The sequence below is a fragment of the Candidozyma duobushaemuli genome (genome assembly GCF_002926085.2).
Source record: "Candidozyma duobushaemuli strain B09383 chromosome Unknown E_B09383, whole genome shotgun sequence".
Lineage (NCBI taxonomy): Eukaryota > Fungi > Ascomycota > Pichiomycetes > Serinales > Metschnikowiaceae > Candidozyma > Candidozyma duobushaemuli.
This window is the reverse complement of record NW_020289900.1, coordinates 26,464-43,895: the sequence shown is the minus strand read 5'-3', so window position 1 is coordinate 43,895 and position 17,432 is coordinate 26,464. Positions and strand designations below refer to the sequence as shown.

Genomic DNA, 17,432 nt, shown 5'->3' with positions numbered 1-17,432 from the left:
AGCCATTCTATATACTTATGAGCCCACTGTCTTGAGATAGACGTCTGTACCCCAGCCGTAGTATGACTGCACCGTGAGCAGACCCTTTGCTGGCTCTTCTAGGTCGGCCGAATCGTTGAAGATCTCGACGTAGTTTTTCAGAAGTGGCAAGCCGTAGCCCATTCCTGCAACGGTGTTACCGGCTTCTCCAGGCGGCACATTGAGCGTTTTGTAGCTCTCACCTTCACCAGACTCGTAGGTCAGGAATGAGTAGTCAAAAACGTGGTTGAGCGCTTGTGGCGGGATACCCTTGCCTTTGTCTCTGATTCTCATCTCGAGAAACGAGGGATTTTCACTAATGGACACTGTCACCTGGACAGGGTCTGGGACGCCTTTTTCGATATGAGCCCTGAAGGAGTTTTTGAAGAGCTCCATCAAAATGTAGTCTAGGTGGAACTCGATGTAGGGAAACATCAATGGCTCTTCTGGATTTGAAACTGCGGGTTCGTCTTTCAGGGTCCAGAAGTTAGGCGGATGGAGATTCGTGTCGATCTTGACCTTGACGCTCTGGTCGTACTTCATGAGACATATATCGTTCACGAGCTCGGCGTTTCGTTTGATGACCTCCCTGATATCGAGCGGCTTGACAATACCGTTGTAGGGGCTGCCTTCTTTGTATGTTCCGTCGATGAGGGAGTCTGTCAAGGAGATCTGCTGGTGGGCAATAAGCCGCATACTGACACGTTCTCTTAAATGCTCGTCAAGAAAGTTCTTGACTTTGTCCACCGAAAGCAAGTGCAAAACTTCGCCGAAGCCTTTGGATAGCACTGGCAATGCATCGGCATGAACATCCATAAAGCTCTGAAGCACGTCTTCCCTGAGACGCCTTGTTTCCTCCATGGTGCAAGGAGGATGAAGCGATGCTGTGAGCAACACAGACATGGTCTTGAGGTATGTGTTGTATGAGTCTGAAATGGAGGGATTGAGCATCACCAAGTAGGGAAGATCTCTGAACTGGCGCAAACGCCGAGCATTATAAGCAAGGAGCTGTTCTATGGTTTCCCTTGCGCTTTGGAGAACGTAGGTAGAATTGAGTTTCTCCGACTGTTCCAATATAGTCAGGATGGAGAGCTTGGTCAATGGCTCGCTGGCGTAGTGGTGTATGAGTCTTTCCAAGGACGAACGGACCTTGTATTCCTGGAGAAACTGTTGTCGAGAATCCGACGAATTCGATCTTATGCCTCTGATTCTGGGGCCTATGGCCAATGGAAGGCGTCTAATTGGGCGTAACATGGATGGTAAGGCTCTTGTGCGAAAGCAAGATAAGGTCAAGCAGCGAATTTGGATGATATTGGGATGTTGGTGAATTCAGGGGTGCTCTGATGGTTTGAAGGTGAAGTGATATGATAACTTTTTTGTTTCTATGGGTCGCTTCAGAGAGATCTGGGAAAAGAGGCCGTGACTAATAGAGTTGCACAGGATCCGGGAATTTGACGTTGCATCGCAGACCCGCAGTATCATAATGGGCGTGAATTTTCCAGAGATGGAATGTGAATTGACGTATTTTTTGCATTCAGCTAGAGAAATATAACATTTTTGGAGATGTGGGATGATTTCCGTTCTCGATTTTTTTCCTGATCGGAGAAGCGGAGATCTGGGCTTCCCAGTATACCTATGGTATGTAAGGCCGTACTTGGAATCCTCGCCATTAACATCTACAATACATTTTTCGAATCCAAGATCTCATGAAGATCATATTTTGTTAAATGTGGCTTACTTTCCCACCGTAGATGACTATCATCTCGATCTATCCTCCACCGTTTGCAACCATGAGTAGTCCGGCAGCTATCGTGCGAAGTTAGATCTACTAACAACTACTACCCCAGATATGCCTAGTTCAACGGACCTGTGTCCTAATTGTCCCGAGACTCCGCCATCGGATCTCGAGGATATCAACTGGATCCAGTGTGACATTTGCCGTCTGTGGTTCCACACAATTTGCATAGGCACCTCGGAAGAGGATATAGCCGAGATCGCTTCCTACCACTGTGCCAAATGTGCCAAAAAGCATGGGCCATCACAACTACGAAGAGTTTCAAAACGTGCCAGAGTGAAGATCGACTATGTGGCTCTAGATCAAGGCGAAACGTTCGCTGTGGACAAGAGCATCCATCCACACGTCCCCAGCTTCATGGACTTTACGCCTGAGGCTAGTCGAGATAAAAAACAATTTCATGTTGATATTTTGGACAGTGACGAGCTCACAAAAGAGTACGTGTTGAGCACAGGCTTGCCTAAACCGGTCTTGGTGCCTCTGGTAGGTGAAGAGGCAGGTATGACGCTTCCGTGTAAACGAGATGACGTGACTGTCGAGTGGATCGCCGAGAAAGTAGGCGAAGATGAGCCTGTTGAGGTCATGGATGTGCTTTCCCAGCAAAGTGAGTCGCCTGGGTGGAATTTGGGCCAGTGGAAACGATATTTCTACATGCGTGAAAAAGACAGAATTCGTAACGTGATTTCGCTCGAGGTGTCCGATGTGGAGGGTCTAGGCGATGCATTTGTGCGGCCGAAGATGGTTCGAGACTTGGATCTCGTGGATAAGGTATGGCTGCAAAACGGCACAGATGAAGAAAGACCCAAGGTCACCACCTATTGTCTCATGTCGATCGCTGGGTCATATACGGATTTCCACATTGACTTCAGTGGCACGCCCGTCTACTATACGGTCTGCCACGGAAGCAAGACATTCTTGATGTACCCACCCACGGATGAAAATCTCGAACTATACACCAGCTGGTGCAAAGAGCCCCAGCAAAACTTCACCTGGTTCGGAACCTATTCTAAAAGGCTACGAGGAAAAAAACTCACCCCCACTGGCGGGTTTAAAGTAAACCTTCGGGAGGGCGACCTATTTATCATCCCCAGTGGCTGGATTCATTCGGTGCATACTCCGCAGGATTCCGTCATTATTGGCGGTAACTATCTCACCTTGCGAGACATCCCTATGCACCTCAAGATCTATTCGATCGAAAAAGCCACCGGTGTGCCTCTGCGCTACAGGTTTCCCAAATTTAATCGAGTCCTCTGGCTCACTGCGTACTACTATTATAACCACCAGGAGGAATTTTTCAAAGATTGTCTTGCATCGCAGCCGAAGGTACCGACCATGCAGAAGATTGGGGCTTTACTGTACGCATGCCAAACCATCTCAGCCCTTGTGGCTCATTTGGAAGAACACTATGAGCTTAGTAAAACGAGCAATGTTGCCAAAAAAACAATCCCTTCGTCACTTATCGGAAAAGACGTTCCACATTTCCTAAAGCAGCTTCATGACTGGAATACGCAGATCTTAACCGTTGAGCATGAGACCTAATGCGCCATAGTCTCAAGGTTTAGTTCCTGCAGCGGGGGCTGTCATTGCACATTGTGTTTTAGTTATCGCTGATATATTGACACAATTGCTACTCTCCAGTCTGCCAACCACACAAGAAGGTCTGGAATCATGGCTCGCTCCTCGGAATCGGTAAAGGAATATCTGCCGCAGGGGCTAGTTGCTGACGAAAAAGAAGATTCAGACTCCTCCGTGTATAATGTCTATCACGATACCCCACCGTCTACTCCACTCGAAACAGCTGAGCCGAAACCCAATTTTTGGCGACAGCTATGGCAGTTTTTCTATCCCGACTGGCTCCTTGGTCATTTGACAATACGTGACGTCAAGATGGTGCTACAGACTTGGGTTCAGGTATGGACCACCGTCTTCCTTTGCATTGTTCCCAAAACTGAAAAGTGGTTTGGCCCAGCCTGCTACTTGTTCCAGATTGTGGGCTTTATCATGGCCAATGGTGGCTTTTCCAGCGTTATCAACGTCACAGTGGCCCTTGCGTGTTGTGTGTATGCATGTTGCTCCTGGCTTGTCGTTACTATCTGTAGCGCCATTACAACGCATTTGAGGGGATGGCCAACACAGGAGGATCTAATTCAGGAGCTTATATCAAATGGCGTTTGCTCGATCGAGAATGCCGCATCTTGTTATCAGGATGAGATTGTTAAAGGACGGTATTTGGAGACCCGTTGCACAGTGATTTGGGTTTTTGGGTGCCTCTTTGCATTTGCATTTTACGGCTGGACTCAAAAATATCACCCATTGATGCGTTTGCCTTTCGTTGCTGGCACTCTCTGTGTGGTCATCCACACCGTCACGTTTGTTACTTACCCTACATTTATAGGCGGTGAGACAAACGTTCTTATCAGGCCTTTGCTTCTTGCATTTGCATTCAAAATTGTTTGTGGATTAGTGGTTTTCCCGTTTACATCGAGCTTCGCCTATCTCGGTGCTGTTGCGAGTATACACGGGTCTCTTGCACAAACCTGTGAGAAAAACAGCAGATTCTTTAAGTCCTTGAAGCCTTCCTTGGATAGCTTTGAAAATCACCATCAATTAGGATCTGATATTCAAGCAATCAGAGTGAGGCTTGCGCCTGTTGAAATGTTTCTCATAAGTGCACGGTGGGAAATCTCGTTTGGTAGGTTTGATTCTGGTGATCTTGCGGAAATCAGATCCAGAATTAAGCCCTTGATCACTGTTTTAGCAGGCTACAAGTATTTCTACGAGCTAATTCAGGAGAGGAAAGACATCGCTCGTAACGTGTGGACGCAAGAAAAAAGAAGAGGAAGTTTATCAAGTCAGACATATTCGAGCAGCCACAACAAGCTTGTTGCCACCTTCAGACAAGCCTATGCGAAGGTTGGTGTTTTTGAGAATGAGGTGAGAAAGAACAAACGAAAGAATTTTTTAAACATGAAGACTGAGGAATGCACCATAAACCTTCACGACCTAGACGTTATCTGTGACCATATGAAAGATCATTACTCTGAATTTCATAATGAGCTTCCGAAAACCTTTAGAGCCATATCGTCTTGGCTAGCGACTGCGAATGAATTTAGAACTTACAGCATTTTCAAGTGGAGCAAACATAAACAAGCCCAGAAAGAACAGCATGAAAATTTGTTGCAAGCTAGGGACTCATTGAAGCAAGAGGTCGAGAAGCTTTACCATGCGAACGACTACATTCAAGGACTCGCAAATGAGCTTAAAGGCGAGGAGCAAAGGTTGTGCTTAGTGAGCCAGAGTGCAATATTGCTTTTCTTTTGCAAGGAAATTGGGGATCAGATGCTTAGGTTATGCGAAGTTCTTCTCGATATCGATGAATTTGCGCCAACACCAAGGTTGATTACTATTTTTTCAAAAGTACGTCACGACAAAAAGGTTACCGTCAATCACAATATATTCGACGATCCAGTGAATGCTATGAGCACAAAGAAATTGATGCAAAGAAGGGACCCGGATCTCCTTGACCCAGAGAATCTTTTTCAAGTCGTTGTGGTGGGCTTGATACGGCTGTACCGAAAACTTTATTACAGTAGCCGTTTGTGGTTTTGGCTTTGGGCAAGTTTGCTTCTACAATTTTGCTGCTTTCCATACTACTTTAAACCCTCCACAGAATTTTACACCACAAACAGGTTGATTTGGCTTCCCGTTACGTGCGGTGTCTCGATTGCCGAGTACACCGCAGAGACCGTCTATTCGTATTTCCTGAAGTTGATCTACTCATTCGTGGGATGTCTTACGGGAATGATTGGTTGGTATATTTCAACAGGAAGTGGAAATGGTAATCCATACGGGTATGGGGTAGTTTCCGCCGTGATTTTCTTCTTAGTGTCATATTATCGTCAATGGGCTGTTCACAAATCCAAGATTCCGGGCATCATGATCACAGTTACTCCTGTTTTGGTGTTGGGTACCAGTTGGGCGGACTCAAGAAATGACTTTGCTTCTAACATTGGGGTCGGATGGAGGCCGGCAGTGACTCGTTACATCAGTGTAGTCATTGGTCTCTCGGTGGCCATGCTTGCAAGCGCAATTCCAAAACCAAGAAGCTCTAAGGTGGCAGTCAGAAGAATCATGTCCAGCTTGTTGGAAGAATCGAGTGATATGTTCTGCAAAATATCAGACTTTGCTTTGAAACGTCTCGATAACCCAAATGTCCATGTCAAGATTCGTCACGATGAAGTTAGCGACAAGATGAGGAACTTGTTATTTTCTCTTGCTAATGCCAAGGCAATGATGGGTTTCATCAAGTATGAGACTCCTATCACGGGAGCTTGGCCGGCGGAAACATTCATGACATTGCAGCTGTTGGTCAATGACGTCATCCAGCTTTATTATTTGATCTACCAGCTGATCAATCAGATCGAAGAAACCGACGAGTGGATACCGATAATACTCGATAGAGCTGGCTGGACAGATTCAGGTTTAGTTGCCGAAGTGCTCTCGCTTACCAGCATGTCTGCATCGGCACTCCGACGCAAGACTCCATTGCCAAAGGTGACCAATGCAAACTTGTCGCTGAGACACTTTGAGGTTGTGAGTTCACAATGGGGCGATGGCGATGTCACTTTCAATGAGCGATTCTACGATGATCCCGAAAACCTGGATCCAATCGACGAGGCCGTCGGGGAGGTAAGAAATAGGTCGGGACGAAATGTGAACTACCAAAAATTGCTAAGTCACGATGGAAGGCTAAACATCGTGTGCTTGCTTGTGATGCATTTGGTGTACAAGAAGATCGACGAAATCGTCATCACAGTCAAGTCGCTCGTCGGAGAGATGTACGATGTGAATGACGAGCTCTTCACGCTAATGAGATACGAGAAATAGATTAATCATGACATTCTATTCGTACATTGCACACCTTCTTTTTACAAATCCAACTTCTGGCCCTTCTCACGAGCAGCCTCACCGTACTTCTTGATTCTGATAGATTGCACAGCAATGAAACCAGAAGTGTCCTCAGGGGAGAAGCCGGTCAACTCGTCCATCGAAGACTCGGTCTCATCGTACAACTTCTCAGTCTCAGAGTATCTACCCAAGATCGTCAAAGAACCCTTGTAGGCTCTGGCTCTGACGGTACCGTTGACGGTTTTCTGGGAAGGAGGAATCATGGATCTGACGTACTCACACTCTGGAGTGAAGTACATACCGTTGTACAACAACTTCGCGTAGGAGATGGTGACAAACTGGTCTCTCAAGGCTCTGACCTCTCTGTCCAAGGTCAAACCCTCCAAGTCAATGTGGGTGGATCTCAAGATGGTCAAGCCTGGGGTCTCGTAACAGCCTCTGGACTTGATACCGATGAATCTGTTCTCGACAATGTCGATTCTGCCGATACCGTTTCTTCTAGCCAAGGCATTGGATTCAAGGAACAACTCGACGGGGTCAGTGATGGTCTTCTTGCCGCCGTCCAAAACCAACTTGACAGGCAAACCCTTTTCAAAGACAACATCAAAGTCCTCGGGCGTCTCTGGAGCATCCGTGGGGTCCACAGTCAACTTCCACATGTCCTTTGGTGGGGTGGTGTTGGGGTCCTCCAAAATACCGGCTTCGAAGGAGATGTGGGCCAAGTTCTCGTCGGTGGACCATGGCTTGGCCTTGGTCTGAGCAACAGGAATGTTCTTGGAAGCAGCGTACTCCAACAAGTCGTTTCTGCCAGCAAATCTGTTGAAGAACTCTGGGTCTCTCCATGGAGCAATGACAACCACATCGGGCTTCAAGGCGTAGAAGGACAACTCGAAACGAACCTGGTCGTTACCCTTACCGGTGCAGCCGTGAGAAACAGCAAAACAGCCCTCGTCTTCAGCAACCTGGATCTGAGCCTGGGCAATCACGGGTCTAGCCAAAGAAGTACCCAAAAGGTAGACGTTCTCGTAGACAGCGTTGGCCTGGATAGCGGGAAGCAGACCTGCTCAACAAACTGTTTTCTGACATCGACGACAACGAACTTGGAGGCGCCAATGGCCAAAGCCTTCTTTTCGGCTTCTTCAAAGTCTTCTTCCTGGCCAATGTTGGCCAAAAAGGCCACAACCTCGTAGCCCTGTTCAAGCAACCAGGCGAGGATCACGGAGGTATCCAAACCGCCGGAGTAGGCCAAGCAAACTTTTCCTTTAGACATTGTGAGTGGTGTTTATGAGAGTGATGTGATGAGGAAAAAAAGAGGTGGAAGGGGAGCGATAACAGGGCACTTTATACTGATTGTCCATCGCGGCAAAAGTTTTTTTCACTTACCGCATTGGGAAGGCCCACGCCAGGATCGGCTTGTCCACAGGCCATGAGTCACTCCACCTCGACAACGAGGCCACTTTTTCACAGAATTGGTGTTTTTGGGTGGGAAGTTGGAGGGCTGTGGTGGGTTGGCGGCTGCTTTGATGGTTTCCGTTTTGAGAAGAGCTCTCCAACGCTGAGAGTGTAGAAATGCCACACTGACTTCTTCACCCTCACGCGGTGAGTCAACGGAGCATGCAGAAAACAAAGAGTCACAGTATGGGCAGGCAGGGTTGCCGTGGCTTCGTATTTTCGCTGACAATGGGGTGAAAAAGGTAGGTCAGGACGAGGGAGAATTTTTCGAGACAATGGCTGCAAAGTTTGTGGCGTCAAGGGAAGGTCCCAGCGAGGAGGTTGATGTCTCCAGGATTGAAGCCAGTACGTGGGGTATGAATAGAATATCATTGGAGTTGACAATTGCCTAAGTTTGTTGGATTTGGGAAGGATTTTTTAGAAAAAAAGGCAGAGGTGGCCCACGGCTGGTGTGCTGCTGATCTTAGTGTGAGATCACTGGACCCTATAGTTTGGTCTAGTCTAGCATGCGAACTACCAGTAATGAGATGTGAGATCTTGGTGGCATTGGCGTGGGAGTAATTGGAGTTAGATGATTGGTCAGCGTTAGAAAAGGCATCTCATTTTGCCCTTTGATTTTGCCCTTTAATTTTGCCCTTTAAGATAAGTTTGGATATTTGAAGCGGGCCGCTCTTGCACAACCTTCAAACTGGCCTGACGTCAATCCGAATTGTCTCTGCCTGTCTATGCGTACGTGAAGATATGTGTCTCTTTCAGCTCTTAGCCTTTTTTATCAAAAAAAAGTTGTTTCAAGGCCATCCTTCTTGATGTTGCCTGGAACAATCGTCATACTGGCACCACCTTCAGAACAGCCGAACAGACAATCACTCGGAGTGTCCGTCAACTAATGTGAGTCTGAGTCTGCTCCACATTCTTCCCTAATTTCTCTGGATGCTTCCTTGAGACTTAACATAGCTATTAGTGGAAAAATATATGTCTGTTTGCAGCCAGTGTGACCGCATACCTACTTCAAGCCTGGGGTACTTTGCAGACCAGCATACAAAGAGCATCTCTTCTTCATGTCTGTTGAAAAACATTTCAAACAAATCAGTTAAAAATCCCTGAAAATCCCTCTTGTTCTGCCCCACCTTCCCTATTCATTGCTTCCTTCACCTGACTCAGCCGTCTCGGTTTGGCCTAGCGCCGAGCCCGCGGAATTCTGCTCAAACACCCGAACTCGAATAACAGCGCCATTTGGGGCGTCCCTATAAAATAAACAATATTCCTCGAATTCACAACAGACAAAATATGAAAAACCATCCCCTCTGTGCAATTTTGCCACCGTGGGGGCTTTGTCTAGGGACGGATGATTCGGAGTCATGAGTCAAGATCTGGTGAGGCCAAATTTCGCGCGGGCTCGGAGTCATGATGATTTTGAATCATCCCACTCCTGCTTTCTAAGCATGCTTCCTACTCCCATGGCCGAGGACAAGAAGTTAGGTGTTACCCATAGCATAAGGGAAAAGCTAAATTTTCAGGACGAGCGGCTCTGGAAACGGTTTCTGGCCCGGCGGCTCGAGCTCATAGATACTTTGGATCTCAGCTCGAAAAAGGCTAGTGAGCAAGAGGACGAGATTAGAAAGGTTGCAGAGATCTTGCGCTTGGAGTTCAAGTTCGACGTTCAGTTTTTTGAGGATTTCGACAAGCTCGTGCGTGCTGCCGTCCAGAGTGTTCGCCGGAACCGGAAAAGATCCACAAAGCTGAAACGAAATGGAGCATCCAAAAGACAGAGGGTTTCGTCCGAGGGCTCTTCGGATGTCAAACAGGAAACCACCACCCCGGAGCCAAACGGCCACGACAGCGATCGCTTCCTCTCGGAAATCACTAGACTTAATACAGACGGAAACGACGAGGTGTACGACATGAACTACTCGAGAACAAAAGCCATCACGAACCACGACCAGTCCCGAGCCGCCATAGGCTCCATTATTCAGCCCTTGCTGAGCAAATTCGAGTCTCGACCTCACCTCGGCGTGATGCTCCCTCCTTTGCCTAGCATTCCCACTTCTTGTCTGTCACAAGCTGAGAATGAAAAAGAGCTCCAGGCCATCAGAATAGCGCTTTTGCTCCTAATGAAAAGATCCAGGCTGTGCTTGGAGTCCACGACAAAAACAAGAAATGAGTTTCTCCGGGGCTTGGGCCAGAACTCCATAGGCGCTATAGCCGCCTTGATGTTTGAGAAGTCCTTCATCAACCTCAACCAGACATCCATAGACTATCTTCTGGAAAAACTACTTCTGCATCCCTTCCTAGCCCAATTCTACCGGAGCTTGGAACCCGACTCGCATGTGAACAAGTCTCTCGACGACGAGACGGCCTCGTTGACCTTACAGACCCTTGTTGGCTGCTGCATCAAAGACTTTGGCTTTGATCGTATATTGTACCCGCTTGGTGAAGCATTTTACCGGAGCATTCTTCTAGAGTATCCTTTGGTTCTGAACTCCTCAAAACCATTTCTTAGGACAGAGATTGAGAACTCTCAGCAGACTCCAGACCCAGAGATCTCACAAAGTGGCAACTTCTCGCTCACTAATTTGGCCGCAGTGGCAACCGAGCTTAGAAGTCACGCAAGAGCTTCTTCTGAGCTTGATTCCGATAAAAAGCTGGTGGTGCTTCGATTCTTGTCCTCCTCTCTTGAGTTCACATATCCGACCAGAAACTCAGCACCACCTCGTTTTGTGGAGATCATGGAGAACGCCACACAAGCATTCAAGCTCAATGGCACCCAAATCTATGGACTTCGCAATTGCAAAACTGGTGCTTACGTTAGTTCAGACTTCGACCTCGAGAATATCTTTGGCAAGGAGGACAACATTGAGCTCGAGATTTTCCCTCAAAGAATCCCCAGCATTCCAACATATGAGATGGCTAATACAGTCACGCTGTCAAGGTACTCTGACGACTCGCCAAGGATAATTTTGCCCCCACCTTTCAAACCAACTCCCTCCATTCCATCATCAATACCGGCAGCTATTCCTGAGCCAAGATTGCCACAGCCACAGCAACCCTCGTCGCCCATTGTCCAAAACAATGTGCAGCAGCTGAGACCTAGAACGCCTCTTCTTCCGAAATTTCAGCCTCTTTTATAGCATAATCGTCATATCCGATCTAACCAAAGTGAGTTTGCAGCCATTCGAGCCGATAAGCAGTGGTGAGGTGCACGGGTGTATGGCTCACAGGCCCAAACCGGAAGTCGTTTTTGAAGGAACCTCAGACAACCTTGTCTGAATTGCATGTCACAGGAGAAACCATCTACAGAGGTTACCCGAATTGGTAGCCCGAGCTTAGAAGCAAGTCGAAATCAAACAAAAGACCCACAAAATGGCGCTCAGCAGGAGACCCAGGAGGAAGGTCAAGTCTTGACGAGAACTACGATAACTCCCCGGCCAAATTACGTTCCACCTTTGAATTTTTCATTGGTAGAGGACGGAATTTACCGCTCTGGGTTTCCAATGCCCATCAACTATCCATTCATGCAACAGCTCAAACTCAAGACAATCATTTATGTGGGGGACTTGTCCCACGAGAAACCAAAGAATAAAGAAAAAGCAGATAAGCCAAAAGAAAAAGCAGATAAGCCAAAAGAAAAAGCAGATAAGCCAAAGAAGGACAAAAACGGCTCTGCTGCCATATACGAAAAGTACAAAGCATGGATCGACTCCACGGATATCAAGTTTTGCCCTTTGTTGGTGCATTCGTCACAGGAGCCGTTCACCCTGTTGGAGACTCAGATTCAGACTCAAGAGTCCCTTGAAGCAGCCCTACATCTCATACTAGATAGGAGAAACTTCCCCATACTCATACATTCCAATAAGGGCAAGCACCGAATAGGTGTTTTGGTGGGACTAATGAGGAAGATTCTTCAGGGCTGGTGCATGAGTGGGATCTTCGAGGAGTATGAGAAATTCGCCATGGGCAAGTCCGAGTTTGACTTGGAGTTTATAGAGATGTGGCAGCCCGAGCTCAGCTACGAGGAAGAGTGGCTTCCGGGTTTTGTCAGGCAGTGACAGATAAAAATGAGTTACAGATAATAACAAGGATATTACGAAAAGGCAGCAGATGTAAAGCTTTCATTGATGTAGTTTCAAGCGTTGTTCTTCATTTCACGCAACTTGGCCATGACGTCGACGGCACCTGATGCTGCGGTAGCCTTCAAAACCTGGGGATCCAGGAGACGCATGAACGGGTTGAACTCGAGCTCGTCGCCGATAGTGAACTGACCGGCAGTGACGCTATTCTGGCTGAGGAAATCTTGGAGCTTATCGATCGACTTGTTCTGCAAGACGGTTTTGCTGAATTTGAGATTTCCCTTGGTGTATTCGTGGCCTGGGTAGGTGACGGTCTCCTTGGGCAATTTACCCAAGATTTCGTTGAGTGCTGAGTTCATTTGGCTAGGTGTTCCCTCGAAGAAACGGCCACAGCCGGAAATAAACAAGGTGTCTCCAGTGAAAACGCCCTTCTGTCCTGTCTTGGAGTCCTTGACGTAGTAGCAGATGGAATCCTGGGTGTGGCACGGCGTGTGCAAAGCGGTGATCAGCAACTGGTCGCCCAAGTCAATCACCTCCTGATGGGAAGGTGTGTAGGTGACCAAGTCAGAATCCTTACCTGCTATGATAGGCAAGTCTGGGTACTTTTTGTGGAAGTGTTCGTTGCCACCGGCGTGGTCCCAGTGATGGTGAGTGTTCACGATAGCCTTCAACTCGAAATTGGGTCTTTTCTCGGAAATATAAGCTTCGATATCCTCGGGGAAAGCCAGGTCTATCAACCAGGCGTGTCTGGATGGTTCATCAACCAAAAGGTATCCGTAGTTGTTTCCCTTACCCCAGGACTGGGGAATGATTTCAACGTGCATGTGGCGATAGAAGTTTTTTAATTGGCTGAGGGGACGTAACGTGGTTTGTTTCCAAAGAACCATGTAGTAGCAAAAGCTCCACTGGTGATCGCCTGTGTAGAGTTGAGCGATTGCTGAAGCGGCTATTAGTAAGGGCCCAATTTGGCAATGGAGTGGTCAAAACGGGGGGTTCTGGAAAAAAGTCTACTTTATGAGAATTTTGATCAAATTAGTGAATAAGCTATTTCGTTTACGGTTTTGACGTTTGGGATATTGGCGGGTCTGGGTGGCTGCAAATAAGCCTGCAAGGACCCTGAGCCAAGGTTAAAATGATTGTGCAGAATCTCGGCCAATTTGTGCCATCTCGTTATCTTAGGAAATTTTCAAAATTCGTGAACGTCACTTTTGCGGTTAAAGGCGCCATTAGTCGGTAAATTGCCTCCTCCATGGTAAGACGTGGTTGACCGATAAGGCCGAGGGGCATATGGACAGAAGTTGGTATATGGAAAGGCTTGGTTCGTGATATTTCAGTCCACAAATTTAACCCAACCAATTGGAGTCACAGCTTTTTAGTCCCGCTCTGTAGACCTTGATGCAGCCAGTCACAGCCTAAATGAAGCGAAGGGTTCAATTTGAAGCCGTTACCACTTATACTCAAAGGAAAGATGCCAGTTTCAAATTGATAACGGTATTTGCACTTTAAAGCTCACCATTCACGATTTGGCTGGCTCGCCTAACCCAATGTCGCATCGTTCTCGGGATGCATCTTTTAAGCATCTCTGCGTTTCCACTGGTAAACCACAACATCGTTCCGAAATTTCAGCAACGCGTTAATGGCCAAGACGGCTGGTTGACCGATTTGGGCGAATTGCGGTCTGCAGCCTAAGTGTCCATATCCATTCAAATCTACTGTGTATGGCTGCAAATTGACCTCAGAAAAGTGTCTCAGATTGCCGATATCTCCAGAGACATTCATACATGCTTTACAATTCTGTAAACGGAATAGATTGCTCCAGTTCGACAATCAAACATCTAGTATGTCGACCCAACTCATACCTTACACTGAGTAGTTCTCTTATCCGTTACGCCGGGAGTTGTCCCCGCATTTTAGATTTTTTTCAATCACATAGCCAATTTACCTACGCTGACTCAAGAAATATCCAAATCTTTTAAAAAAGCCCAAAAACAAAAAATCTTATTTCCCCGACGCTGATGAAAAGTTTTTGGTGCCAAGTCCGACTCGCTTTTCGCAGCCGTTTCGCGATCCCAGCATCCCGTATCTTTTTCATCCGATGTAGTCCAATTGCATGAAAAGACCATTTTCAATCCAATATACTCATCGTAGATTTAAATCACTTCTTCAAATTCCTATTTTCCACTCCCTCTTCCACCACATACATTTGAGCCACGTTGAAAAACGCGATCCAGCAGACTTCTCTGTGGTGGCCTCAGTGCGTGGTGCAGGAAAACTACTACGTGTATTTTTGAAAATCCTCCAACTACCCAGTCTCCTGCTTCACCATGGCAAAATCCACAAAGGAGTCCAAGGCCTCTCAGGCCGACTTAGACTCTTTGTATGAGTTGGACACGGTCCAGCAGCCCCAATTCGAAAAGGGCCAGTACCGTGAATATCTCTTGACGTCCACTCCAGAATACATCACCAAGGCCAGGACGGTTTCTGGTAAGGAATACGCCTTGTTGGCTATTTTGTTTGCCGCCGGTTTGTACGTTCGTTTGCAGAACTTGAGCCACCCTAACTCTGTTGTTTTTGACGAGGTCCACTTTGGTGGGTTCGCCAAAAAGTACATCAAGGGTGCTTTCTTCATGGATGTGCACCCTCCATTGGCCAAGTTGCTCTTTGCTGCCGTTGGCTCCATTGCTGGCTTCAAGGGTGACTTTGATTTTGCTCACATTGGTGACGTTTTCCCTGCTACCGTGCCTTACGTGTTGATGAGAGCCTTCCCAGCTGTTTTGGGCTTGGGTACCGTGTTTCTCTGCTACTTGACCTTGCGTTCGTCTGGTGTGCGTCCAATTGTCGCCTTCACCACTGCTGGCGCTCTCTTGGTTGAGAACTCGTTCGTCACCATCTCCAGATACATTTTGCTTGACTCTCCCCTCATGTTCTTCATCGCCGCCGCTATCTACGCGTTCAAGAAGTTCGAGGTGCAGCAGGCTTTCACTTTCAACTACTTCCGCCTGCTTTTGCTGTGCTCGCTTGCCTTGGGTATGGCTTTCAGCTCCAAGTGGGTTGGTTTGTTCACCATCGCTTGGATCGGTGTGTGCTGTGTGGGCCACATGTGGTTCCTCATTGGTGACTTGTCTGTCTCGCCCAAGGCTGTCTGGAAACACGCTGTGGCCCGTGCTTCCTTCTTGTTGGGTGTTCCAGTCCTTTTGTACTTGTTCGTGTTCAGCATCCACTTCAACGTCTTGTCCAACGACGGTGACGGATCTGCCTTCATGACCAGTGGCTTCCGTGCCGGTTTGACTGGCTCTCTTGTTCCAAGACAGACCACCTCTCAGGTTGGTTACGGCTCGCTTATCTCCATTCGTCATGTGAACACCAGAGGTGGATACTTGCACTCTCACAACCACATGTACCCAACCGGTTCCAAGCAGCAGCAGATCACCTTATACCCTCACTTGGACACCAACAACGAGTGGTTGATTGAGCCATACAACCGCTCTATTCCAGATGAGTTTGTTCAGCTTAAGGACGGTGACAAGGTCAGATTGGTCCACGTCAACTCCAAGAGGAGATTGCACTCTCACGACGAGAAGCCTCCTGTCAGTGAGCGTGACTGGCAGAAGGAGGTCTCTTGTTATGGTTACGAGGGTTTCGGCGGTGACGCCAACGATGACTGGATTTTCGAGGTGGTCAAGCACAAAACCAAGGGTGTTGCCCAGAAGGAAATCAGAGCCATTGACACCATCTTCAGGTTGAGACACGCCATGACCGGCCACTACTTGTTCTCCAGTGAGGTTAAGTTGCCAGGCTGGGGTTTCGAGCAGCAGGAGGTTACTGCCGCTGGTCAGGGTGCTAGACCTTTGACCCACTGGTACATCGAGACCAACAACGCCGACCAGAGATTGCCTGCTGAGAAGAGAGAGATTGCCAGATACAAGCCATTGAGCTTCCTCGAGAAGTTCATCGAGTCCCACAAGACCATGTGGAAGATCAACCAGGGTTTGACCTCTCACCACAACTGGCAATCCAGCCCTCAGGACTGGCCATTGTTGTTGCGTGGTATCAACTACTGGGGCAAGAACCACACTCAGGTTTACTTCCTCGGTAACCCTCTTGTTTGGTGGTCTGCCTCTGCTGCTTTGGTTGCCTTCATCATCCACGTCGGTATCTCCATCTTGAAATGGCAGACCGGCAAGCTGATTGCCAAGTCCAAGGATGTGTTCCACTTCAACTACCAGATGCTCAGTTACTTCCTTGGTTGGTTCATCCACTACGCTCCTTTCTTTATCATGGGCAGACAGTTGTTCTTGCACCACTACTTGCCTTCGCAGTACTTTGCCATTTTGGGTCTTGGTCACTTGTTCGAATTGTTCGTGTCCAACTCCTTCTTGGGCAGAAAGGGCGCCAACTTGTTGGTTGCTTACTTGGGTGGTGCCGTCACCATCTACTTGTACTTCTCGCCATTGATCTACGGTTCTCAGTGGACCAAGGCCCAGTGCAAGTCCACCAAGTGGGTCTCCTCTTGGGACTACGACTGTAACACTTTCCTTGAAAACTCCGCCCAGTACAGCTCGTTGAAGAGCTCCGTGGCTCAGAGCACCTTGTCCAACCCACTGACCGTTGTGGTCAATGAGGCCAAGGAGACTCCAAGAGCCGTCAAGCAGGAGGCACAGAAGGAACAGCACGAGCTGCTGGCCGAGACTTTCGAGGCTCCACCTCCACCAGAGACTCACAAGGGCCCATTGCCCGACTTCTTGAGAGAAGACGAGGAGGCTCCTGTGGGTGAGTTGGCTGATGAGGCCACTGAAAACAAGGGCAAGCCACAGGCTGTTCCTGAGGACCCTGCTCCATCTGAAGGTGATGAGAGCGGCGTTGTGGCTGAGGATGCTGTTGTTGAGAATGTTGTTGTGGAGGAGGCTGTGGCAGAGCACAATTAAGCTACATCATATATAAAGTTCATGAACCGATAATTGCGTGGAGATCAGTAGGGCCGGGCACTGCCTTTCATTGTTTCAAAGATAAGTATGATTTGCAGAAGCAAGCCTCGATAGGCACTGTTAAATTGTTTCATACACGGAGCTGAATCGCTTCAATTGTTCCAAGCCTGTTTCGTTGGAATTCGAGGTTGAGACATGAAACTCCCGTTTTTGAGTCTAAATGCCACGTACCACCACAGCTTTCTATAAATAGGTTCAAAAATTCCT

At 47.8% G+C, this 17,432-nt stretch overlaps 7 protein-coding genes across 7 annotated transcripts; 4 read left to right on the top strand and 3 right to left on the bottom strand. All coding sequences in view use genetic code 12, as the record gives it.

The window, feature by feature from the left end:
* Positions 1-15: 15 nt before the first annotated feature.
* CXQ87_004279 (alpha-ketoacid dehydrogenase kinase family protein) lies at positions 16-1,272 on the bottom strand (the record flags this gene model as incomplete). Its single annotated transcript, XM_025482724.1, has 1 exon — positions 16-1,272. One exon carries the CDS (start codon positions 1,270-1,272, stop codon positions 16-18), a length of 1,257 nt encoding a protein of 418 aa, XP_025337667.1.
* Positions 1,273-1,867: 595 nt separating this feature from the next.
* On the top strand, positions 1,868-6,700 carry CXQ87_004278 (uncharacterized protein; the record flags this gene model as incomplete). Its single annotated transcript, XM_025482723.1, has 2 exons — positions 1,868-3,039; positions 3,469-6,700. The coding sequence occupies 2 exons, from the start codon at positions 1,868-1,870 to the stop codon at positions 6,698-6,700; spliced, it is 4,404 nt and encodes a 1,467-aa protein (XP_025337666.1).
* A 41-nt stretch (positions 6,701-6,741) lies between these two features.
* On the bottom strand, positions 6,742-7,991 carry ARG1 (argininosuccinate synthase; the record flags this gene model as incomplete). The annotated part of the gene is made up of 2 exons (XM_025482722.1): positions 6,742-7,761; positions 7,782-7,991. 2 exons carry the CDS (start codon positions 7,989-7,991, stop codon positions 6,742-6,744), a joined length of 1,230 nt encoding a protein of 409 aa, XP_025337665.1.
* A 1,639-nt stretch (positions 7,992-9,630) lies between these two features.
* On the top strand, positions 9,631-11,301 carry CXQ87_004276 (uncharacterized protein; the record flags this gene model as incomplete). The annotated part of the gene is made up of 1 exon (XM_025482721.1): positions 9,631-11,301. One exon carries the CDS (start codon positions 9,631-9,633, stop codon positions 11,299-11,301), a length of 1,671 nt encoding a protein of 556 aa, XP_025337664.1.
* A 144-nt stretch (positions 11,302-11,445) lies between these two features.
* On the top strand, positions 11,446-12,219 carry CXQ87_004275 (uncharacterized protein; the record flags this gene model as incomplete). The annotated part of the gene is made up of 1 exon (XM_025482720.1): positions 11,446-12,219. One exon carries the CDS (start codon positions 11,446-11,448, stop codon positions 12,217-12,219), a length of 774 nt encoding a protein of 257 aa, XP_025337663.1.
* A 77-nt stretch (positions 12,220-12,296) lies between these two features.
* On the bottom strand, positions 12,297-13,064 carry GLO2 (hydroxyacylglutathione hydrolase; the record flags this gene model as incomplete). Its single annotated transcript, XM_025482719.1, has 1 exon — positions 12,297-13,064. One exon carries the CDS (start codon positions 13,062-13,064, stop codon positions 12,297-12,299), a length of 768 nt encoding a protein of 255 aa, XP_025337662.1.
* A 1,500-nt stretch (positions 13,065-14,564) lies between these two features.
* Positions 14,565-17,165, top strand: PMT1 (dolichyl-phosphate-mannose-protein mannosyltransferase; the record flags this gene model as incomplete). The annotated part of the gene is made up of 1 exon (XM_025482718.1): positions 14,565-17,165. The coding sequence occupies one exon, from the start codon at positions 14,565-14,567 to the stop codon at positions 17,163-17,165; it is 2,601 nt and encodes an 866-aa protein (XP_025337661.1).
* Positions 17,166-17,432: the final 267 nt, after the last annotated feature.